General features: G+C 35.9%; 1 protein-coding gene across 1 annotated transcript in view; it reads left to right on the top strand.

The window, feature by feature from the left end:
* LOC145671107 (protein gooseberry-neuro-like) overlaps positions 1-27,380 on the top strand; it is a 161,962-nt gene that overhangs the window by 36,008 nt on the left and 98,574 nt on the right. Inside the window, exon 2 of the mRNA XM_081739888.1 lies at positions 11,171-11,474. Coding sequence (XP_081596014.1) covers positions 11,171-11,474 — 304 coding nt within the window. The remainder of the gene's footprint in view (positions 1-11,170; positions 11,475-27,380) is intronic.

Raw genomic sequence — 27,380 nt, 5'->3', positions numbered from 1 at the left:
ACTGAATTCCTCTTTTTGGGTAAAGTTTCTAAAGGCATCTCTTGATTTTGGCTGAATTCTTTTTTGGGTAAAGTTACTAAAGGCATCTCTTGATTTTGGCTGAATTCTTTTTTTGGGTAAAGTTTCTAAATGCATGTCGTGATTTTGGCTGAGTTCTTTTTTGGGTAAAGTTTCTGAAGGCATCTCTTGATTTTGACTGAGTTCTTTTTTGGGTAAAGTTTCAGAAGGCATCTCTTGATTTTGGCTGAATTCTTTTTCGGGTAAAGTTTCTAAATGCATCTCTTGATTTTGGCTGAATTCTGTTTTGGGTAAAGTTTCTAAATGCATCTCTTGATTTTGGCTGAATTCTTTTTTGGGTAAAGTTTCTGAAGGCATCTCTTGATTTTGGCTGAATTCTTTTTTGGGTAAAGTTTCTGAAGGCATCTCTTGATTTTGGCTGAGTTCTTTTTTGGGTAAAGTTTCTAAAGGCATCTCTTGATTTTGGCTGAATTCTTTTTTGGGTAAAGTTTCTAAATGCATCTCTTGATATTTGAATGAATTGGTGCAAAAATGTGGACATCGAAAAAATAATGGAAACGTACTGCCATTTATTGTTTTAGCGTTCCTTTAAATTCAACTTAACATATATACATATGGTACATAATTTAAGTAGACAGTGGTGGCCATTTAAGAACACACTGCAGGCCCAGACAAATAAAAGCCATATTTTGGAATCATGTTCCATTTTCTGCCCCTGTTTATCGACACCTGAGGCAGAAAGGTATTTTCGTCTTCACTTCACTGTATTTTCGTTTAAATAATACAGCTCCTGAATCTCTGGGTATCAAGCTTTTTGTTTCATATATCTAGGCCAATTAGAATCTGAGCTACGCGCATTTTAAAGTAACTCCGTGATTCTTTTAAAGTCGGGTCGGTACCAGCGACCTTATCTTGTAGAATGAACTTCATGATGAAAGAGTTCAAGATAAAAGCCAATCTTGATTACCTTATACAGTATTATGAAACCCAAATACCACTCTAATAATATCACTCTAAATTTTTAATAACAACAACAACAACAATAATAATAATAATAATAATAATAATAATAATAATAATAATAATAATAATAATAATAATAATAATAATAATAATAATAATAATAATAATAATGTGTTTCTTCTGTCTATTATCAACTTTTCGAAAATACATTGCCATTTTCCTGAATCCACAAAATAAGTGAATGAAGTTACTGTCTTTTACGCTAACGTAAGAGCATAGTGAATTGGGGCATGTTTGAAATGGGAACTGGCCATCGACACGTTAGTGTAAAAGACAGTAACTTCATTCACGTATGTTGTGGGTCCAGGCACATGGCAAAGTTGCATTTTCATTTAACATCGGGCGGATAAAGATTAGGATTAGAATTTAGATTTCTGGGCTTTCGGCGTCTAAGGCCATTTAGCCTGTCACGTTTTGAGGGATGACGTCCTTCGGCAAACACACTATCCGGGGAAAGGGAAGGAAGGAAGCGGCCTGGGACCTCTAAGTTAGGTACCATCCCGGCATTTTGCCTGGTGTGAATTAGGAAAACCAAGAAAAACCTCATTTAGGGTGGCTGGCCCTGGGAATCGAACCCGAGACCGCTCGCACCGAAGGCGAGATCGTTAGCGATTACGCTACGCGGGGCCACACAGGGCACATAAAGAGTGTATACAGCCCAAATGGCTCATCCGATTTAAAAAAAAAAAAATCCTTCACTTTAGATTGAAAACGTCATATTTGGAGACAGATTCCCGTCTTACATTTTGTTGTAACTCTGTTGTATAATAACTCTGTTGTACTCTATGTCAAGGGGCTTTAGAGACACTCTGTATATATATATAAAAAAGGAATAGATCATACACTTTTTCATTTTTATTCGCGGCGGATGAAACGTACTCTGGTTGGCCATCAATTATTTATATCTATGGAGCATTTGCAACTGTAGCCAGGTCGTAAGTATGAAGTTTCTCACATTTATCTTTCACTTTCTCCTTCTGATCCTGTCTGTCTCAATTTTCTATTTCAGTTTAGCAATTATAAAATAACAACAAAAAAGTCTTTCTCTTTTGTCTTTATTGTAAAGATATTGTAATCGTTATGCTCTCTCTTCTTGGAAAGACTTCCCTTTTGAAAATGGTAGATATAGAATAACCAATCATTATAAAATTGTTTTCCTCTTCTGTGAGAGGAAAGTATAACAGCCCATCCATCGTGTTCTTTGGACAAATGAAGATCGAAGCTGTACTCCACATAACAATTCACTATCATTCGAGAATAAAGGGAGTTTATTTGCCATGTGAAAGTATATTTTTCTTTATTGTACTCAAAATTTTCTCCTTTTCTTATTATCTTCTATATGATGAAATGATCCAAAGGGGACACAGTGATGCAGCTTTCACTTCTGATGTGAAGGGTCGTTGGTTCAATCTCTTAAAATGTGACTTCAAACTTGACATTTTTTTTCTTTTCAATTTGCATTACTCTAATTCTTCCGACGCGTCCTTTGGATATCTATTCGGGATATCGGTCTGCCCACTGGACGTCGAAATTTTTCCAGTCCTGTTGAAATTAGATGTCTGCTTCTGCCAGAAACTAGACTCTTGCGGGACATCTCTGACCTGTTTGTGGGGTCATTACTGAGCGACTTCTGGGAAGGCTTTCTTCAATTTTTCTTTTTTACTTTTTATTCTGGAAGGGCAAATATCATAATGTGAGGAAGCTGTATAGGAAAACTATTTTGGTAAAGGACGTGCCCTGCACAAGAGGGGTATGCAATCGCAATTTGAATTATCGTATCTCCAAGGGCGATTGGTCAATTTCCGGAAGTATACCTAAAAAAAACACTGATTTTGAGCATCTAATTATTGCTCTGTAATGGGCACAGAGGGACAAATCCCGGGGATATGTCCATTATCCTTAAAGTTTCTACTGTCAGCCTTAATGTTCCTGGACAGATATAAGACGTACGGACGCGTATTGCTATGTAGGATAAAATCTTTATGCTACATCAATCACTTCTCTGCAGAACAAGTATAGTTTTATTAAGAAACTATACAAATGTAAATTACGTTAGGGAGTTTTTTTTCTTTCTTTCTTTCTTTGTGGAGGGGAAGTCAGGACCGGTGGACACGTGGACTCCCGGGTAGGTGGGAGGTACGTCCTTGGTGTGTTACTTTCCGAACTAGCATTGCTGATACATCCAATAAGCAAGAACTAAAAATGGTTCTTATGTTGGTTAGGTAGCTAGGCTATCTCTAGGCTATTTCTAGGCTATCTCTATCGATGAAAGGAAAGCCTCACTCTCTACAAAGTGTCCTGGTTTGGAATACCAAAAATATGGAGGGACTTCTTACATATGGGCCATTTTGAAATTCAAAATAAAAGATTATGATGACCCTAGAAAGAAAGTGTATTTACATAAGTAAATAGCACAGAGTATGCAATTAATTGTAAACATATGAATCACTCAGAAGATGGCCTTTGACTTACTGTTTTGAAGATGACGTCGAAAGATGGCTACCATTTTATATACCATAAAAAAATCAACATTTCGAACAATTCTTTTTTTCTAAATTACTATTATAATGTTTGGTTTGGTTTGGTACATTTCATTATTATTCTAAAATAACAAACCTAAAATTGGTTAAAGTGACCTCACAATTCATAATTACTCAACACGACAGAAAACGTTGCGTGACGGTCTGCTCACTACAGCTGACGAGTGAACACGGTCAGTCAGGTGGTAAAACAAAACAATGTCCCATTTTTATTGCTATAAGTTTTGTTAATTCCCTAAAAACTATGGTTAACTAATTAATTAATTGTTCTAAGAGTTTTATATTACTATGAAAGGAATGCATTTGATATCTGCGCAACATATGTTGCGAGAGGCCTCCGACTATAAAGTCCTAGGAAAACAAGATGCCTAAATCCGCCATTGCATAAAATATAGCATATTTGTGATCCACTGAAAAATTTGTTGTTATAAAAGATGTTTTCGTATAATTTTAAAGCTTTCCATTGACTACTGTTGCAGTACAACGGTAGTAGTTCTCTCGTCGTATAAAGTGAGAAAGTGTCAATAGGATAGTCTGCTGCTGAAAACGGTTATTATTCTACGAGTCGAAAACAGTAGCGAAAGGACGACCATGCTGTAGTTAACTGTACTGTAGTACAACACATGTGTCTTCCACACAGCCTTTCAGTTTTGATCTTTTTCACAAAATGGGAAACGTTTTCCCTGTCGATGCCACTTTTTCTTTTATTGCATAGCCTAGAGTACAGTTAACTTGAAATAGACGATGTAAGGCATAATGCTATAACGGGATTGAAAAAAAAATCTTTATACAGCTCCTCATCTTTGATTATTTCTGAACCCGTAAAGGCCTTTTGAATCTGTGGGCCACTAGCGACCCTCGGGGCATGACTCTTGTAGTCCTCTTGTTAGATGGACATTAGTCCAAGAAAGATTTTATTAAAAAAAAAAATAATAATAATAATAAGTAAGTGAATTGTGCATTACACATTATAATTGAGAATATCAAACACTATATATAGATTATCCCATTGAATAAAGTTAAGATTATACAAAATTTTAATAGCTTATATAAAATATTGTTGATAGGCTCTACCCTTTAAAATGTCCCCAAATAAATGAAATCCAATTATAATATCTAAGTAGAAAAATATTTGTTCACTGGCTTTCACGTCGAAAGGTCTGAAATACATTACATGCTATAGAGATAACAATCCATTCAAAGCTGAAGACGATGTTAATAGAGTGGTGAAAAATTTAATAAAGTAACTATTACGAGGAGCGAGCCAAAAGTAATGATTATATATAATTTCTGAGAGATTCATTCCTTTGCGTACGAGCAGTCAAGGTGACTATACGGAAATGGAGAAAAACGAAGCAAGGGCTGTCAAATACCTTTGCTTGAAAAAAAAAAAAAAAAAAGTCTACGAAAGATATACACGATAACTTGCTGGAAGCACTGAAGGACTGGCATGGGCGCCCAAAGAAAATTTTCTAGGGGCTCAAATCCCTAGTTCCTATATTACGTTTGGCATTTTTTGTTTGTATTAAGAAAATCTTAACAAATATAATACATTTCGGTGAGCCAGGGGGGTTCGCCCCCAATGCCCCTCACTTCCTGGACTCTGCTCCTCCCTTGGACTTCCACGAAAGATGAATATCATGAAAACCTCGTTTCCTTTCGACGTCCCTCGCCGAGAATAAGTCCAAGAATTACGTGGGCAGACCGAAGAGAAACCTAGATAGACATTTAGCTGATTGCACACGGATCTCATACGGCAATATTCAACATGTTTTTACCAACAAACTGTACATAATAAATATCTCTGTCCATTGGGTACCACAAATGTTAACCGAAGATCACAACGCACTTGCACACAAAGCTGAAGTTGCGATTTCTGCTATCCGAGAAGTAGGCTTTGAAATGCTTGAACACACTGTCTATTCTCCAGATCCAGCCCCAGTGACTTTTACCTCTCGACCCGTCTAAAGGCGAAGCTCAGGGGGCAAGAAATTTGAAAATGATAGCGACGTGATGGCCGCTTTGGAAACATTTTAAGAGGGTTATGACGAAGATTTTTTCTTCTTCTGAGAATAATCAAAGTTTAGAAAAAAAAATGGACTAAAAGTATTGACTTCTTAGGAGAGTATGTAGAAAAATGAATATAGTTTTAAATCATAAAACTTGGTATTACATACTCAATATCATTACTTCTGGATCACTCCTCGTAAGTATACAATTAATGTGAGGTGAATTATAAATGAATCAAGACATAACCTCTACTAAAAGGCAATGAAGAGAATTACATGATAGCATCCTTTTATTATATATAGGGAGTCAACATTTTTGCTACTGTGCAGGTTGCATATAGGGATGCGCACGAGATAAGATTTGTGGCTGTCTCGTCTCGAAAATGTGCTATAAAAGTGATGTCTCGACTCGAAAATGTATATTTCTCTATTGGAAGAGCCGTGTCTCGACTCGAATTTTGTCAGGAAAATCCTATCTCGATTCGTCTCGTGCGCATCCCTAGTTGCATAGAAACTAGGAAATGTTCTTCTTTCTCACCTCAACCATAGGGACAACATGGAAATTTTAAAACTTTCCTCTCTCTTGGAAGAGCAGTTTTATGCTTTGATATGGTCTCTTCTTCATAATTGCATCTAGATATTCTATCCTTGGTCTTCCTCTCCCTGGTTTTCCTTCTGTCCTTCCCTCTATCAACACGATGATCCAATCGAAGTGCCGAATAAGATGGTCGAGCATGCTGTTTCTTCTTTTTCCTCTTATCTTCATGATCTGTCGTCCTTCATTAGCTTCTTTTTGTACGTCTTCGTTTCTTTTCCTTTCGGTCCATGATATGCGCAGCATTCTGCGCCAACACCACATTTCAAATGCTTCCAGCTTGGATGTTTCAGCTTTTCTCAATGTACACGTCTCTGATCCGTAAAGCGCCACGTTCCATACCAGTGTCTTAATAAATCGTTTACGAAGTCCAGCGATGCATTTCTTGATGTTAGTAGTCCTCTTTTTCCAATTGAATGCTTGCTTAGCCTGCGCTATTCTGGAACTTACGTCTTTTTCACTTTTTCCGTCCGAGGATATTAGACTTGTCTTCGATTTTCTCTCCCTCTAGCCATTACATTTGCCCCTTCCTGTCCTGCTCTTGTGCACTTTATCACTTTGGTTTTCTTCTTATTTATCTTCATTTTGCATGTTCTTTTCAGTTGGTCGTTCAAGTTTGAAAGTGCTCCCTGCAAGTCTTTTTCGTTCTCAGCTATCAGTGCTATGTCATAAAAACGGTATATGGATAGCCACGGTTAACGTCATCGTTACCCGCGAAGGTGTTAATGTATTTTCGGTGTTAACAAACTCGGACGAGATAATCTCTCGAACTGTCGAGATACGTACACAGGAACTTATTTTGGGAGTGGTCCAAAGCCTTTGGGTGATTCTAAATTCAATATGAGGATAAACTGTGTTAAAATTTGGAAAAACATCATCCCTAAATTTAGACTAAATTTACAGAAAAGTCAGGATTTCCGGGGGTGGGGGCGGATCCCCGGGACCACCCCTACGTACGTCCCTGCAGCTGTCTACTGAAAAAGAAAAAGTAGAATTCAAGAATTAGCTTTCGTTCAAAAGCTATCGTGTGAAGTAACGAAAACTGATGAATGTCCTAACAGTACAATCTTATAAGGGATATTACGTGATCCTAACAACAGGCCAATTATGAATGAAACTTTGCGCCTTATACACAACAAATATAGTAGTACCTTTCTAGAATTCTGTAGCTACTAATATGGTTGATAGATAGAACATAAATCGCATATCAAAATACGTATAAAATTACGGAAGTTTATTGAAAAATACGAGAATAACACTTAGGGGCTTTATATCCCGTAACCAGTGGCGTAGGGAAGGGGGGGGCCCGGAGGGGCCGGGCCCCCCCCAAAGAGGTCCGACAATGTACTTTGGTACTTTGATGTTTGTAATTTTTTATATATATTTATGTTTATATATCTTTTTGTTTGTAAGTTTTCTATATGTACCTATAACAGCACTTGGGCCCCCCCCAAACACACATCCTGGCTACGCTACTGCCCGTAACTATAGTATTGTAGTATAGAAAATAGTTTTCCACGCAAGTAATATCAGTATAGTACACTTCTTACCATGAAACAAAAATGCACAGAACAAAATTATGAATATGTTATACGAAAATGACTGAGAGTAGCTGTAACCGAGAGTTAATAATAATTGAACACAGTCACTGTGATAAAGATAGTAGTACTATCTTGCATCATTTCCATTATAGGCCGTTCCCCTGCCTATCTTTGCCTATCTTTTAGGAAGTGGAGAACTCCTTAGATATTTTTTTGGAAGTGGGGTAACGGCGTCCTTCTGCGTTCCCCTCACTTTTACTCCTGATTATAGGACAACAAGGTATAAAAATTCAGTCTAATGTTGGTTGCATTTCTGTTGATGATAACCATAACCAACTGATAAGCTTCTGTTTACTTATTTATCAACTTGTTGCTTATATTTATGTTGAAAATATCCAAAAACCAACTGATAGTCTTCCATACACATATGTATTTATCAACTTATTCGTTATATTTGTGTTAAAAAATAATCAAAACCAATTGATGACAATCTTTTGTATAAGATATTTCTCAACTTGTTTGTTATATTTGCGTTGAAAATAACAAAAATTAACTGATAACAATCTTCTGTACGCATATTTTTCAACTTGTTGCATATATTTGTGTTGAAAATAACCAAAATAAAGTATTAACTATCTTCTATACGCCTACTTATTAAACTTGTTGGTTATATTTTTGTTGAAAATAACCAAACCAACTGATAACAATCTTCTGTACGCATATTTCTCAAACTTGTTGGTTATATTCTTGTTGAAAATAACAGAAACAATTTATAACAATGATCTGTATGCATATTTATCGAACTTTTCTCTAGTCATTGTTCTTATCAATCTTGAAGAAATTACTTGCATTGTTTTGTAAATTTATGTACAAAATTTTGGGGCTGACTGTTTTCTTAATTTAATCTAGAAGTAATCAGAATCCTTTTGTGTCATGAGAAATCCAAAAAGGTTGTGATATAGCAATATTTAAACCATTCTTATTATTGAAGTATGTTATGTAATAACATGTTTATCTTTAAACGTTAAGAAATGCTCTTCATTGTGCTTCATTTTCACTATAGAGGGTAGCAGGCATTATGCGGTAAATTAAGCTCTGACCTTGACCTTCACTGAACTCAAAATATAACAAGAAGGGGTGGGAATGTTTTGCCTGTCGCTAAACAATATTGCCATCTTCACTTTATGCTAAAAATCAATTAAGTTAGATTTTTGTTACAGGGAATGGAGTTTTTGTTCTCTCGATGACAGGCAAAATACTAGGAGGCAATGGTACCATTCGGGAGGCAAGCGTCAGGTTGTGAACCAGAGTTTAGAAAATGTTGATGAGGGTTAGGTCAAATTTAGTACTAAATTTTGAGAAAGATGGGGCTCGAGCTAATTTTTTAAAAAGATTATCGGGCCCGGGTCGGGCCAAAAACTTTTAAAATTTATCGGGCCCGGGCCGGGCTTGGGCCAAGAATTTTAAAAACTTATCGGGCCGGGCCTAGGTACGTTCGGGCTGGATTGGGCTCGGGCCGAAAAATTCGGCCCGTGCAGGTCTCTAGTTGATAGAATCAATTTATAAATCTGTGAATCATGTAAAACTAGAACAATGTTTGAGACGTAAGACTTGGAGCGAACTAGTCTTTCCCACAAGACTCATGAAATTTATCATCTTGTCATGATTCTAGTGTCGACTGGAATTTTAAAAAAATGTACTTGTCTCGTCTCGTGTGCAACACTAATGCTGATTATCTAGAAAAAAATATGTGATTTAGCTCTTAACAGTCTTTATCCCGGCGAAATTAAAATACCGCTAATTTTACAGTAATTATGTGATATCTTCAAATAGATAAAATATAATTAAAATATGAAACAAGAGCGCCCTAGACAATATTATTTTGCGTGAGGTACCGTTATCACAAGTCACCTAGTGGCTTTCCGTTTTCAGCTGTTTAGAAACGCGAAAATAAATGCCGATTTTCAAAATGGCTCGAAATCGAAAGCAGATAAGTGAGTCGTGATAACGGTATCTCATGTAAAATAATATTGAATAGGGCGCTCTTGTTCCACATTTCGATTATCTTTTATCTATTTGAAGATACTGTAAAATTAGCGGTATTTTAATTTCGCCGGGATGAAGACTCTTAACTATAATGCTGCTCAATTCTGCACCCATGATAGCCAATATCTAGCCATTGGTAGTAAGTAGTGATTGAATCTCTCTTCTAATCAAAACTTCCATTAGGAAAATATGAATTTAAACTAACAGTAATTTTCTATTTTTTTAAACCCTTCTGCTAGCAGTAACATTTTTTTTTTATTGTTACACCAAAAGAAGTATCCTATATCTTAGTTGAATCAGCAGAACGGTCACTGGTTTGAGGAAAATTTATTTCTTGTTCTAATGCAGATCGAATATTAGTGATGTTAAAATTCTAGTAACTTACTGTACGAATAATGGACAGTTAGTAACTATATTTGTGATTCGAGTACCATTCGCTATTCGGAAAATTGGTCGAATAAGGAATAACTATTCGAATAATTGCTTGAATATTAAAACAGAATATTCGTATATTCGAATAACTGAAATATATTCGAATTACGAATGAACTAACGAATATTTTAACAGCGTTATCTTTTCAGCCTTACCTCTTAACGGGCATACAAACAATTATATACATATCCTTCCGCTGTTCAAAAATATGATTAATTACTGATATATTACTTCCACTCTCGCACGGGAAAGAGCAAATGTTTCATGTGTATTTTGACAATCGTATGCAGGGGTAAAAGTTGATCTGAAAAGGTGGGGCAACGCATGACATCACGCCGTCACCCGTGTCTAACTTTACGCATTGATTTTTTTTTTAACGAAGTGGATGGACGCCATATTTTTTGGAAGTGGGGTAAGGCGTCGCCCCACGTTCTCCCTCACTTTTACTCTTGATCCTATGTCATGTGGAACGCAACAGAACACACGTACACAGTTGAATTGGATCCATAATCACTATATATGTTTAAACTTAATATTTCCATTATTTTATTAAGCATACTCAATTGTACTATTGTTAGATAATCTGTTTTATATTCTTTTGTCATTTATGGTAAGGTTTAGTGTGGTTGTTTCATAGTAAAAGTACAATAATTAAAAGCGGCGAACTTCTTTTTTTTTGCGTAGGAATACAAAGGTTGGTAGGCCAACAGCCAATCAGCGTGCTTTAGTTACACGTGCTTTTGTTTGTCGTGATATAGAAGTACAGTGGAACGAATAATAGTTCACACAGTCTCTGGCAAGTGTGGGTGGGGAAGGCGGTTGGAGAACCATCTTCTGTAATGCTCCGAATATGAGTTTCGTTCTTTTACTTTTTCTTTTAATATTTAATACTACCTTAATTTAGCTTCTTATTAGTAAAATGGCATAATAGCACCATAACTAATTTCTTATCTTTTTCTTTTTCAGGTCAGGGTCGAGTAAACCAATTAGGTGGAGTGTTCATCAACGGTCGACCGCTTCCCAACCACGTCCGATTGAAAATTGTTGAATTAGCTGCTGCTGGTGTGAGACCGTGCGTCATCTCGCGGCAACTCCGTGTTTCCCATGGCTGCGTGTCGAAAATCCTGAATCGTTATCAGGAGACAGGCAGCATACGCCCTGGGGTCATCGGCGGAAGTAAGCCTCGCGTCGCTACGCCAGAAGTAGAGAAGAAAATAGAAGACTACAAGAAGGAAAATCCAGGCATTTTTAGTTGGGAAATACGTGATAGGTAAGTTTTTGATTTTGGTAGAGTTTCTTATGCTTGTACAGTATGAACTGAAATGTTTTGCTTTATGAATCGACAGCAAAGTATTTCACTTTTATGAAAATTGCTTTAATTCTGCAGAGACGTTTGGTAAAGACATCTGTGTATAATTACTGTCCTATGTCACTACACCGTACCTGGCTCAGAATGTGATCAAACTGACACACAATCATAGTCATATGTCTTGCGAATAAAATCAGAAAAACACACTGCTGAACAAGACTGTACTTATTTAGTATAAAAACACATTTACACGTGACTTTCGATCTTCTAGCCAAGATCCTCATCAGACGTACACTGATCTGACGCCTCGGGAAGTGGTGTTAGGTCAGCCGTTGCGTTTTGCTAGATGTTCTTCCAAATTTAGTGGTCTATACATTGCTTGAGAGAGATCTAGAACCCCTCTTCGGAAGTGCCATTATTGCAGCAGTTACGTTGCGCTAGATATTCTTTCAACTTTATTGTCTTTACTCCCTCGAAACAGACCGGGAACCCCTCCTCGGGAAGTACTGTTAAGGCAGCTGTTGGGTAGTGCTAGATGTTCTTTCAAGTTTAGTTTCTTTACACTATCTCGAGACAGGCCTGGAACCCCTCCCAGGAAAGTGATGTTAGGTCAGCCGTTGCGTTGGGCTAGATATTCTTCCAAGTTTAGTGGTCTTTGCACTGCTTGAGACAGGCCTGGAACCCCTCCTTGGAAGTACAGTTATTGCAGCAGTTGCGTTGCGCTAGACGTTCTTTCAAGTGTAAAAGCGCGTCCCTTTCAGGTCCCTTTTGATTCTCGGGAACAGCCAGAAAGTCGCATAAGGTTATATATCCGGAGAGTAGGAAAATTGACGAAGTATCGGAATGTTATGCAGTACCGAAAAAGACAATCACGTGAACCACGTGATTGAAGGTATTATTCCAGTGTATTTTCCTGGTCTATCACTTCTATAAGTTTGGTCATTCTCGACAAAGTCCGTCATGTAGATGTCCAAAGTCCTTGTAACTGTACCTTCCTTCATTTACATACTTATGTATACAATGCAACGGCAATCCAGGATCACAATCAACATTACGTTGATTTTGCTACGCACCTTCCGACTTTTGGCCAAGTTGATGTTTCCATTGAGTCGATTGTGCTTTCTTTTTCGAGTTGTACACGTATACCCATGTGTTTACCATTTTAGACCCGTGCCGAGATCACACAATTGTTTCATTTTCGTAACAGCAAATTTCTCATCTGAAGCCATAAAATTTCTAGATTATGTCCCAAATTTCCTGAGAATTAAAGTAACTGTATTATTTATTTATTGCATTAAAACGTGGCACAGACACTTGCGAGCTTCCCAAAATAAATCTCTAGATAACTATTTGGCCACTTTTTTCAGAAACTACAATCCCATCATTCATGTTTGAAAGAGAACAGGGAGCAAAGCTATATTGCTTACCTACGGCCATTTTAGCATTCATTTCTCCCTTCCCTCTTTTCTTTTGTATTTTCCGGCTTGGATCTTGTTTCTTTTTTCATGAGGTTGTTGTCTATGCCTGTTTAGATCAACAGATTAACCTTTCGATGCTCGCGGACCGGAAAATAATTGATATATAGGGTTAGCCTAAATGATTCATAGGGTTTCAAAGCACTGTTTAACGATAAGTATTCGGCGTACAAAGATGGATAATACATTAAAAAATAGATACACTCATTAAGTTCAAAAAGACTGTTTCCTACCTTGCGTGCACGCTAGATGGCAGACCTGTGATGGCATTCTACAAGATGGCGGCACTGCAGGAGAAAAGTTTTAGTGTGTTAGAATAATGCGAATTGTTCATCGGTTACGAGCGTTCAGCGCGTATTCGTACACAAGTACGGAAAAGCTGCACCTGGTCACCAGAGCATTTTGCGTTGATTTCGCCATTTTCGTGATACTGATTGTCTGAGTAAAGGGAAAAGCGACGGAGTGACCGCGTGTCTGAGAAGAAATCGTTGAGCACGTGAGATAGAACTTTGTGCGTAGCCCACAAAAATCAACCGTTCGTGCAAACCATGAACTGGGGTTTGCAGAAAACAATGAGGAATGTCTTGCGGCGGCGATTGCACTTCAAACCGTACCGTTTGCAAGTGTTACAATGATTGCACGCTGAACGCTTGAAACTGACTAACACTTCGCATATTCTAACAAACGAAAACTCTTCTCCTGCATTGCCGCCATCTTGTGGTGTGCCATCACAGGCCTGCCATGTAGCGTGAACGCAAACCACGAGTCTTTTAACATTTGGTGAGTGTGTCTATCTTTCCATATTTCACCCGTCTTTGTACATCGTATACTTGTAATTAAACAGTGCTTTGAAATCCGATGAATTATTCAGGATAATCCTGTATACTGGAAAGCAACAAAATAGGAGTCACTAAACTCTTAGCGACACCAATCAAAAATGATTTCTTGAACCGTCATAGCTAAGCTCACGGATGGTTGAAAATAATTAGTTTAGATGAATGCAAAATCCCTCAACCTTCATATCGATGAGTTTGTATGCTTTTTGTTTGTATGAGAGAGAAATAGTCTGTGAAAGAAGAAAAGAACAATTGAAACAAGTGCTAGAAAAGTTGAGGATTTCAGAATTTCCCATTTTCATCCAATTTTGAAGAAAATTTCCCTCATTCCCGCCGTTTTATGGAAAATTTTCCGCCTACTGACAACAAACAGTGCCTCACAACAGCATTTAAGCAGAACCACTAGATTGTGACAGCAGACGCAAGTAAAACTAATGGAACTACAGGCTAAAATAAACATAATAAAATTCTGCTTCCACCATGCTCAGTGTAGCTAACCTACGCCCTGTAGTTTTTTTTTTAAAAAAAAAACAATAAAGATTGGGTGATTTTCAGACAGACCTTGTATGTTATAGCGCGTTAATAATAATTTTTTCTACTTTCTCGAAAACTACTCATGACAATTACCTCAAACATCTCGTTTGTTCAGCTTGATTGGTTAATATACGTATATCGTCTTTAGGCAATATTACAGTTACTCGAAAATATATTTTTTTAAGAGTTGGTGATAATTTTGAAATATCTCAATAATCACACACTGTTGTTGTCTTGTATTATGCCATAACCAGGGCCGGATTTAGGGTGGATGCACTGGTGCACGTGAACCCCCCTCCCCGTTTGTTGTAAATGTATACTATTTAAAATGAGTAACTGGCAGTGAAAATAGCAACACTTTCCGAAACTTTCTGCCGTCATGTTTCCGTTTGGGGATTAAAAAAAGAAAGTGGAATGTAGCAAAAGCAATAATTTTTAGTCGATTTTTTGTAAGCCGAAGTAAAAAAGATTCACCAAGCAAAACAATTTAACAGTTCTCAAGTAGGGAAGAAGAAAGGATTAGAATTTAGATTTCTGGGCTTTCGGCATCTAAGGCTATTTAGCCAATCACGTTTGAGGGATGACGTCCCTCGGCGAGCACACTATCCGGGGAAAGGGAAGGAAGAAAGCGGCCTAGGACCTTTAAGTTAGGTACCACCCCGGCATTTGCCTGGTGTGAATGAGAAAAACCCAGGAAAACCTCATTCAGGTCGGCTGGCCTGAAAAAGCGTTTTACACTTTCTCTACCGAATGTTCCCACTGGGAATCGAACCCGGGACCGCTCGCACCGAAGGAGAGGGCAGTAGCGACTACGCTACGCGGGGTCACTGGAAAGAAGAAAGATGCCAGGAGGAAAGAATAACATTTTTTTTTCTGCGTAACACTTGCTACCCTCTTTTAAAATATTCCCTCCATTCTATGCATCAGTGTTGTCAGGGATAAAGAATTGTCTCATGTCACCTTGAAGAGTTTCAGTGTGATTGGTTATTTTGGTAGTTATTGGTGCACCAGCGTCAGAAAATCCGGCTCTGGCCATAAGCATAAAATCTTGATGATAGTATTCTTCCTCAGTTTTTTGATAATGAAATCAGTTTCCTCATTTTGAGCTGTACTAAAATTTTTGATTTTCTGAAAAAGCACGCATGAGGATTCACATTCATCCATTTCATTTTGTTCAGCTAAATGAGATATACCAATTGATACATATCTCATCCATTAACTTTATTTATTGTTGAACGTTAATAATACAGAAGATTTTTAATCTCTAAAAAACTATGTAATGATTATAAATTGCTTATTTCTATAAGTTAAGAGTTCACATGTGGAAATTGAGTCGTATTATGTGAATAAGCATTATTTTCGACACATTATTAATATAGATTAAATAAGTGATTTTTTTTCAATTGCATTTAGCAAGTGCTCACAGTTTTTTGTTATTTTTGATTTTACTTTAAAATGCAACATTGAGAACATATGATCACTGCTTTTCCCCTTTAAAAACTTAACTTTTTTTTACATGTTGAATCAACACACAGCACATAAATATACATATTTATGAGGATAAACGCTTCATGAAGTTGTGTGACGACATCGTGTGTGTTCCGAACTGCACGCAATATTACACATTACATACATGTTTGTGTCTTAAGTCCTAATTGTCTTATTACTATTATTATTATTATTATTTTAAGTCGCCGGCGCCTCAGGTAAGCACATGAAGAGATGTCTTTATAAATGCTTCGTAGAAAGTTTAACACCTGCTAAGATTTTTTTTTTTTAATGTTTCAATATTGCATCGTACAGATCAATTCCCGCTGGTAAATTTAATGTCTATAGATTGCAATAAGGAAACCTAAGAATAATGAATTTTAGATTATGTAAGAAAATAAAAATAACAAATTCAATAATTACGATAATAATAATAATTATAGAGCTCGGATTTCGATGCACAAACCAACCCCGAAATATGCAAGCAAATATGCACGAAAAATATCTAAAATATGCACTAAAACATGCATTAAATTTTTAACATATGCACTGAAATACATATTAAGAAAATAAAATTTCAATTTCTTTCAATACCTTAATGACCTCTGTTGCAATGAACTATAAACGTCTTCCTTAGGTTTTCTTCTGTAAACCCACTGCGTTTATAAGTGAGAAACGTTTTGTAGATCGAAAAGTTCCTATCTACATCAGCAGAAGTCACTGGTGCATGTGAAAAACACAAATAAGCAAACTTAACTGAATTTACCTAGAATTATGAGCAATAAACTATTTTTTTTTTTTTTTTTAATCTACATCTGCATTTACAAAGGTATTCAGTTCACTTTAAATATAATCTACTTTCTTGTGATATACTCTGAAATATGCTAGTATGCTGCAATAAAATTCGGAAATATTCAATATCCTGCAAAATTTGTGAAATATGCATGCACATCGAAATTCATTCACAATATGCACTTATATGTGCTAACATATGCGTCTCAAACGAATTCTTACAAGTTTGTCGGAAAGAAAAAAAAAAAAACTTTCCATACGTTTTTGCATGTTAATATAAGCATGCATTTTACATATAAATCCGGGCTGTAATAATAATATGTAGGACGAGATTTATAGTTTAAAGTGGCATCCAGGCCCCTAGCCAGTCCAAAAATGTAGGGGATCCCGGTAGAAGTTAGGGGAGGCGATCCAACCATATTATAGTTCATCACCATATTTATAGTTAGAAAGCCTATCGTGAAAATTTTAGTGGGGGCAGTAAAAAAAATAGGGGGCTGGATATGTGGATACGAGCCTGGTGGGATCTGATTAGTGGTGGATATACTGATTGGGCAGAGGGGCGACCACCCACACTAAAAGCTATTTGTTTCACTTGTAGCTTCGGACTGCTCCCCTACTTCGTCCACTTTGAGTACTGCGTATGTCATACTATTCACACCGTATTGCACTTAGATGTTTGAATGTTTGATTTTAGAGTCCCTTTCTGCAGCGAGGCTATGTGAATCAGAACCACATGAGCTCTCGCCGGGATTCGAACCCGGGTCTCTCACGCCAAAGGTACGTTCGCTAACCACTTAGCCACAAGGGAGCTCTCGTATTACACTTAAATAATTATTATAGCACATAATTATACGTTACGAACAAGAATACAATGAAATATATATATTATAATTTGTTATATTTTTGTTGAAAATTTATATTATTCTTTAATTCATATTTATTTTTGGTAAGGTGGTAGGCCTATTCCACCACCTTATTCTATTTTCAAGTTTTTTAAAACTTGCATTCCGTATCTCGATTCTGTGTTCGTTCCTTGGCATATCAAAGATACTTTTAGCGGAGACATGGCTCCTTATTTCTGAAAATTGAAAGAAACTTACCTGTGGTCCAGCAGTATTCTTGCGATGCTGGCCTCTCTCAACTTAGCCTACACTTCTGTATTCACCATCCAGGAGGTAACCCGCCTCTCAATAAAAACCTTGTCCGCCTCTCAATGGTGTCTCAATAAAAACCTTAATAGGTGGCGTGTTTATCTTACAGCTTTTTTTTTCTTTCTTTTACTTAACTGATTCTCTCGAATACTATGCATGATTTTTCGGAATCCGGATTCCAAAAAATTTATTTTCCGAAATCAGGATTTTCTAAATTCCGAATTTTTTCCGGATTTTTTTTTCTTCGATTTTATTGGCCTACTCCTATGCATGCATACTCACATCATTTTATTTTGCTCAACGAGACGTATCGGTTGGCATGCCTCTCACTTTTTAAACTTTATTTTTTCGTTAAACACTAATGATAATAAATTGATACCAATTATGCAAATTTTCACATATAGAATTTTCTATAAACTGTATTCACTAATTTAGATTACTTAAAGAGTTTTCCGTTTAAAACCAAGATCACTACCTATTGTCTATAAGTTCTTCTAGAAGCCGAGTCAGGAAAGAAATCTACCAAACTATAAACACAAAAAAAGAAGATGAAAGGGGAAGGGATATAAGTTAATTTATGGGTCATTAGGAGGACCGCTGACCTTCTACAGGAAATATAAAAAGAGTAGGAAGGGTGTCTCGCATTCTTTTATAAGCAAGTAGCGATCCCTTATCTGAAGCGTTGGAAGACTGTTGAGATCAGGTCAGACGGAAGAACACCTATACCAACCCCCTTATGAAAGGTAGAAAGGGAGGCATTGCGACATTTATTTTTGTTATACTCCTTCCAATATGGAAGATTGCAGTCATAAACTTTCAACAATTGTCTGTACTATCTGCCCTTTCTTTTTTCTCTATCTTTTTCCATAATAGTTCTCTATCTTTAATAATAGTTCTTTTTCTTCTTTCTTCTTTCTGTTGGTTTACCTTATTCACGAAGTAGTGACGAATCGGAATCACTTAACCGTCACTGTGATGGCGATCAAATTTTGAAACACCTAATATAAAAGTAGACTATGGTGCAGAAGCGCCGGATTTTGAAAATCAGTTGGAAGTGTTCTAACTCACAGTCTACAATCGGAGGACTTCGAGTATGAAAGATCACAAAGCCTAATGCGGTCCTTATCCGGAAATTTTTGGAAATTGACCCTGCAGTTTTAGGTATGAAAATCTATAAAACTGCTTTTCCCGAAGTCCAAGACACTTTTTCATACTAGAAAAGAGTAAAATTTACCTCTTTTGACTGAAATTCTTAGGCTTCGTGGTGAAATGAGTTTTCCAAAATTTGTCCCCTAAATTTAGACTAGATGCCTTCCCACTCTGAAATCAGTTTTCCAACGGTCGCCTTTTCCTTAATCCGAAAACGATAACGTTACCCATTCGATGGAAATTCTTGGACTTTCTGATAAAGTTTTACCAAACTTCTCCCTTTATTTAGTAAACAAGTGAGTTTCGTTTCACAGTGTGAAACTATGGTAGCCTTCCAAAACTATGGGAAAGCTATTACTTGCTTTGCCTTAACTGATTTTGTTCTATTGCGATAAAGGTCGAAACCAGAAATACTGATTTGAACCAATTCTGGATTGAATAGGTGGCCAAAGTAGGAGACAGAAACCTGCTCTTCGAAAGTTGAATCGATTGTAAATAACTGCATCTCGAAACCCCTTGGTATTTTTGCTCTACGGAAATCAGTATAGACTCCGGAAGAAGTTGTAAATTTCTATCAATTCTCTTTTTGGTAGAATGTTGGAGGTTGTCGTGATATGCCCTTAAGACAGTGACGGATCCAGGGGGGCGACCGGGCGATTCCCCCCCCCCCCAGAAGAGGAAAGTTTTTTTTTTTAAATTTTATATATAAATTAAACCCATCCCAGAGCTCTTAAAAGAAGCTCTAAGTAGCAGTATTACAGCCCACCGCCCGTACAACGTAAGGAGTCAAATAACAATCCAATAAAAGATAAAACTTTCAAATATTGCTGTATTTACGGGTGGAAGGTTGCATTCAATTCGTCAACATGGGTGTCCGCCAAATAGTCTACTAAAACCTGTGCCTCCGGGATGTCGGGTACGTCTTGTATATACGAAAATGCATCAGGAATGTCTTCAAGATGAACGAGTGGAAATGCATCTGTGCTATCCTAACCTATTTCTTCATATCAGTAACAGCCTCGTAAAGTCGAGCCAATACATCTTGTACCTTTATCCATATAGATTGTGTAAAATGAAACAAACAAATGTGTAATGTTGCTTGCTGGAATGTGTCTCTTGTAGCGTTAATGGCAGTTTGTTCAAAGTCAGTCATAAATTCTTGCATACGAAGCTGGAAGCAACAATCGTGAGCATTTTACTTGATTTGCTGGAGCATCGGTGTGTAACACTGACTGCTTTTTGCTTTGCAATAAGCAGGAGTGGAAAAATGTCCAAAATATTTTCCCCATAGACGTGGACAAATTTTAGATCCATCACTATCTTTTCGACCCTTTCAGTTTACAGAAATTGGCTTTCACTTTACGGATGCTGAAATACCAGCCATCTTGATTCTCAAAATTTATAAAATAATTTGTTTGTTACTTACAATTTGTATGTGTGATTCAGCGTACTTGTGATTCAGTACAGGCTTTCCACAAACGTATGTGAAAAATAACACCTCTCATTTTGCGAAACAGGAACACACACATTGAATTATTTTTCTGTTCTTTCAAACATGACAACTCTGAGCGTGCAAAAAACAGTTCGAGCCACTTTCTGCGAAATAGGAAAACACAATTTTTTTTTCAATGTCGAGGTGTAGTTAAATCTCTTTCTTGTATCCTATTTCTCATGGAGAGAATTAGAAGATCCCAAAAGATAACTTTTTTCATTCATTTTTTTTATACTATTAGTTCACTCCTTGGAACCAAGCGTGAAACCTATGTTCGCATGAGATAACGAAGATATTAGTGAAGATTTCTTTAAATCACACCAATAAGCTTTGGGCTAAAAATAGTAAATATAGTAAAGAGTTCCATGTGTATGGATTAGTATAAACAACAGTTCCTAATTTTATCACCAAATCACGTAACCGGTTCGTCTAATACAAAAACAAGAAGTGAAACCGAGTGAAAGGTCCCAATCATCTTATAACAATGATCTTAAAAAAAAAAAAAAAAAAAAAGTATCCTTCCTGTCTACTGACACACTGAAGGCATGAGTTATAAAACGGTTACTGCAAGAGATTTTTGTTTTCAAATATAAATTATATGGGGGCCGCCTTTCAAATAGAAAAATGATTTACAGACTGTTAAGGTACCGATGTTTTCTTTTGGTGCCTTCGGGAAGGAGGGAACATTTGAAAAGGAATTACGTGTTTGTGAGTATATATGTGTGTGTGTGTGTGTGCTATCTAGATATTATCCACCCGGTTGCCTCACGCGCTCATCCTCAGCATACGTGAATCAGTGTGTGTGAGTGTGATCCGATGGGATGGGAGAAGATGGACCCCGCACGTGGACAACCAGTTCCTTTTCATTTTTATAACACTTTTATGTCACGAATTGTGCACTTTATATGTTTATCTACACGCACGCTCACAGAGAAAGAGAAGGAATGTTGTTAGAACGGACGAAGGGACCAATAAAGTATTGCATAAGGGAAAGAAAAGAAATCATTGTTCCAACGAAAGTGGATATGACAAGGTAAAACTTTTCAGGTGCTCAATGCAATACCGAAAAAGAGATATGTACAGGGATGAATCCATCACAGGAGGGCGCAATGGCTCAGCGGTAGAGCGCTCGCCTCTGAAGCAAGAGGGTTTCTGGTTCAATCCAGTTCATATAAATTTGTGATGGACAACATCCTGTCCGTGAGTTTTTTTTGGGGGGGGATGAGTTATTTACGGTCAAAATTGGAATTTGGAGTTTGTCAAATTTTCGAGGAAAAAATCACTAATTTATTCTTTAGGACATAAAATACGAAAATACATGAAAGTAACCTGTTAATTTGAAGTTAACCGTTAATCTGTAAAACTTCAATTGAATGTAATGTTTTGCTCGGGATTCATAATAAAAATTTGCTGAAAAGGATGACTTTATTTATTATCTTTTTGCCCCCGCAAATTTTAATTACTTATCTATTTACACTATCCGAACAATTTACGTGATAGTTAAAAGTTGTAGATTGCTCTTTATGTATTAAATTTGGATATATAAGTATATATGGCGGATCTAGAAGATAGAAATTAGGGGGGGGCTAGGCCCCTGGCCCAGGGCTAGATCTGCTACTTATATGTATGAATTTTTGGTTTAAGCGTATCTGAAAAGAAGTTAATATTGAATCTGAAACGTTTGGACGTAAGACAACGAAAGGCTATGCCTGCCCAAAATGGCGGACGTTGTACTGAATACGATGTCGGTAAGCTATAAGCACATCAATTTCTCAACACTATTCCATCTGGTTTTCTGTACCGAAGCTATTTTTGTCTCTTAATAATTGAAGTGACCACATGAAGAATGGAAATATCGAAGAAAACAGATATGTATTCATACATGTTTGTATAAGAGCAGGAAGAGGTATCCATTCCCCCAGGAGTTTTAGTGTAATCCCCCGAAATTTGCCATTCTCCCCTCAAATGTATCTTTCTTCCCCAAATTTATCATTGTTCCCTCAAATATATCTTTCTTTTTTACCCCAAATTTACCACTGTTCCCTCAAATATTTCTTACTCCAAGTTTACCATTGTCGCTTCAAATTTATCTTTCTCTCCCCTAATTTATCATTGTCCCTCAAATTTACCATTGTCCCCTCAAATCTATCTTTCTTGGCCCAAACTTACCGTTGTCCCCTCAAATCTATCTTTCTTCCCCAAATTTACCATTGTCCCCTCAAATCTATCTTTCTTGGCCCAAATTTACTGTTGTTCCCTCAAATCTATCTTTCTTCCCCAAACTTACCATTGTTCCCTCAAATCTATCTTTCTTTCCCAAATTTACCATTGTTCCCTCAAATCTATATTTCTTCACTCAAATTTACTATTGTCACCTGTCACCTCCAATCTATCTTTCTTCCCCCAAATTTACCATTGTCGCCTTTAAATCTATATGTTTTTCCCCCAAAATTTACCGTTGCTATGTAAGATTAAAAAATCAATAAAAAAATTTCCCCAAATAATCTCATGGCCACAAACTGCCCTAAAACCCGCCAGTGGACACTCCTACATGAAATTTAAAATTGTTGTTAACTGAAAAAGAACTAAAGATTTAAGTTGAAAGAGAAAAAGAACGAACGAAAGAAATAATAATAATAAAAAACACTAATATCAACAAATATTTCCCATAGAACGCAATCTGGTGACTTAAAAATATGTATACGTAATGTTCTTCTTACATAGCTATATATACAGTATATATATATTTAAAAGCAACATATACTTTCATAATTTACTGATACAGTTGTTCGCTTCTAGAACAATTAGAAAATATGTTAAAAAGCCATCCTGTAATTATAAAAGAGCCATCTCGTTTCACTTTAATGTGTTCCCAGAAGTCGTTACCTCCTATATAAATGTATATATTACTGTTATTATAAAACATAATAATATAAAAATGAAAAATCTATTGTCGTTGACGTAGTTAATAGCATCAGCCAATAAGCATTCTTGAAATTTTTGTTCACATCAGCGCTCGAGAGAGAGAGAGTGAGTTCTATATATATTTTTTCAAATACACGTTAGGCTCTAATATGTTTATAAAAAAAGAGGTAGTAAGCCTAGGTGTTCATATTTATAATGGTGTATTTTAAAGAATGGAAAAATTTTTATTTAAAAAAAAAATAGTGAAATATTTCTAAACATTGCACAGGTGTAATAAACATTTTAATTTAGCTCATGTTTGTATGATATGAGAAGAAAAAAAGAAACTTGCTGGATTTTACAATAACTATATCACTGCAATTTTATTTATTTAATTCATATAAAAAAAACTGTAAAATTGGAACATTTGGTGTCTGCCATACTCATCTAACAATACTGATAAATTTTGCAAAATCCGTGGAAAAGTCATAAATAAGGCCCGGAAGTTGAGGATTTTTTTTTTTTTTTTTTTTTTTTTTTTTTTTTTACGAGTGCCCGAAGACGAGGCTTAACGTATGTTCATCTTGAGTCATTGTAGGCCAGAAAATGATGGATTTTATTTCTTTTTTTTTTTTTTTTTACCTTTTTCGGCGCTTTTTTGTTTATTGGTCTTTTTAAAGGATTTTTATAGGTTTTAAAGTCTTTTTTTTGTCCTTCATATTTCGACAATAAATTTACTGGCCATTAACTCAAATCACCACCACTACTTAAACATCTTTCTCTTTAGTAAAGAAAATTCAAAAGATAAGACATTCTTCAAGGACTGGACTGATGAGACCAGATCTGCAACAATGACAAGTCAGATAAGGAGGCGTAACAATGTAGTCCAGCAAGGGGGTGAGGGTGAGGAGATTTTCTTATTTTAGTTTGTACTTTAGTTTGTGGGAGAAGGTCAGACCGTTAATCTACCAGAATCTTGTATTTCTTGAGTATTATATTTATTAAATATGTAATTCTGATTAAATTAGGTCTTATTTTTACGTTCTTTTTCCAGTTTTTAGGTCCTATTTCTTAAAGATATTTAGGTCTTTTTATAGGTCATTTTTAGGAAATTTATTTAGGTCTTCAACTTCCGAGCCCTAGTCATAATCTATGAACTCACCATCTATCATAATGAAATGCATGAAGGAAGACTCCACTTCTTTTTTTTTTCTCTAGAAAAGCATAAAATAAAACAGAACTCCTTGACTGACCAACTAATAATCCTTTCCTCCCAGCGAACAATGTATCCCTCTTAAACCTTTACTAGAGCGCTTATCTCTGGTGCATTGGATATATGATTCTTTCCCCGGCCAAGTAAGTTGATGGTGGACAATATCGTGTCCGTGGGTTTTCTCAAGGTACTCCCATTTCCTCCCACTTCGTCATTCCACCAAATCTTCCATCATTATTCACTTGCCATGGGCATAGATAATCGTGGGACCTTCCAGTGAAAGATTTCATTTCATTTAAATTGTTGCGGGTCATTTTGTGAAATTATATTGTAATTGCAAACTATTGGGGCTCAATACTGATATAGGAAACAAGGTTACAAGTTGCCCATCCTGTTTATTAAATAATAATAATAAAAATCACTAAACCTCCAAAAATCTTACCACAAACATGTGCTCAATCATAGCCTTTTTCTGCAGTCCAAATTAACCAGGTAAGCCTTCTCCCAATGTCTAAAAAGAATAACGAATACTCGGCGTCTCCACCATAACGTGTGCTTCAAATTTCAAATTGAAATAACTTAATATTTCAGAAACTTTTATGTCTGGGGCAGAGCATAGCTTATCTGAAATTTGTAGCATCGTATATTGGGGGCAGACTACTGAATATTTTTGAAAAACTAATAATTTTTCTTTTGCCCGTTTTTCGTAAGTGGAAAGAGGTAATAAAATGTAACTTACCACAATAATAGATAATGCTATTTTACACCCGAAAATATGGATCGAAAGAATTTTCAGTGTTGCCATCCATAGAAATAACAGTGTGGCCAGAATTTGAATTACTCAAAAATCTAGGTAAAGGCAGCGACTAGAAAAATAAACTCAACGGTAATTGATGACTTATCATGCTGTCTATCCTTCTTGTTTACTACTTTTTAAATAATATTTCTATTTATTTTATAAACTTTACATAAATTATTACAAAATAAATAAGTTATTACAAAATAAATAGAAACATTATTTAAAAAGTAGTAAACAAGAAGGATAGACAGCATGATAAGTCATCAATTACCGTTGAATTAATTTTTCTAGTCGCTGCCTTTACCTAGATTTTTGAGTAATTCAAATTCTGGTCACACTGTAATTTCTATGGATGGCAATACTGAAAATTCTTCCGATTTGTATTTTCAGGTGTAGAATAACATTATCTATTATTGTGGTAAGTTACATTTCATTACCTCTTTCCACTTACGAGAAACGGGCAAAAGAAAAATTACTAGTTTTTCAAAAATATTTAGTAGTCTGCAGCCTTAAGACAACTTAAGATTGAATTTTACGATTTTTTAAGGGTAAAAAATTATTATTATTATTATTATTATTATTATTTTGACATTACACCACAAGCTATCAGGACTCGAAATGCTTTTAATTATAAAAATTTCTTAAGTTTTGATGGCACATAAACAACCATTATGACCATCCAACATTATAAATAGATGTAATACTCACTGGTTAATTCAGCTTTGATGATTTTTAATTAATGATTTTTTACTATCTGATTTTAATTTCAACTTCCGAGTCAACTTTTCGTACTCAACCAGCACAACCCTTTTTTGGGATTTGGACGCTTCCTGGTTGTATAGCGTAGAGCTTAGCTCAGCCCTCCTTATGAAATGCCTTGCTTTGTTATTTCCTTGTAGGAAATTTTTTTATAACTGTGGTGTGATGCGTACGTTATCTGTTTTCATTTTTTAAAAACAAATAATTTGATTATTGCTTTTTTGTTTTACAATAACCAAAATAAATTATCAATATGATTGAATTTTGGGTACTTCACAATATTACTGAAGGAAACTAGCGTCACAGCGGTCCCTAAAGGAACTAGTCCCTGTGCTATTTGGGAAGGCGCTAAGAGATCGTAGCCGGCAATGATCAGGGAATAATCCGTGCAGATTTTAACTACTGTTCTGTTCATTGTTCAAAACTTACGAAAGGAAAAAGTCTCTTCTCTAAAATGAAACGAGAAGTATCTTATTGAATTCGGTAAATTAGGAGAAGCATTATAATTCTCGTCTCGTATTACACAAGTGATTATTTACAAGACACTTCAATGATAAATGAATCAGTTTCTGTTAAAAGGGCGTAAGTAACATTTTTCACAATTTTAACTTTTTTTTTTTTTTTAGAAATAAATGTTTTAGAGGTAGATGTAACAATCCGTAGTAAAAGGACGCGTGTTTCTTGAAACGTGTTATACATATAAAGCAGTTTTCTCTCTCTTTTTTTTTCATAAACCAAACCGTCTCGTAAGAAAACAGTTTTTGTCATTTCCGGACATTATTTTGTATTGCACATACGCCTTTTCAACAGAAAGCAATTCAAATATGGTTTAAATGTTGTTGTATCACACCGTTCACGGGCCTATCATGACGCGTGTACGTACATAAACTTACAAAACAGACTAGAAAAATTTGGAGATGAGACCAGACATTGTATCATATTCCTTGAAATTCAGTTGCTTGTCAATTATTGAACTTAGTACTTTGGTTTACTATTTTTAATTACGTTATAATTTTGTTCTGCCTGCACTACTTACAACACTTCCCCATTGGCTTTAATTTGGTCCAGATAAAGCTTCATTTTTCTCCATACCCACATTTTATAAGCAATAACGTGCTTTCCTTTTATCCAAAGGTTTGCAAACATCAAAGAAATATTTATACAAGCAGTGAAGTACGAGTATTTAGAAGAGATTTTATTCTGTATCCGTTCTTCTATTACCTGTAAGGAATCCTCACCGACTGAAATTTTTATGAACGTAGGAGCTATTAT

Source organism: Thermobia domestica, chromosome 15 (genome assembly GCF_964235325.1).
Source record: "Thermobia domestica chromosome 15, izTheDome1.hap1.1, whole genome shotgun sequence".
NCBI lineage: Eukaryota > Metazoa > Arthropoda > Insecta > Zygentoma > Lepismatidae > Thermobia > Thermobia domestica.
This window is presented reverse-complemented; position numbering and strand designations above follow the sequence as displayed.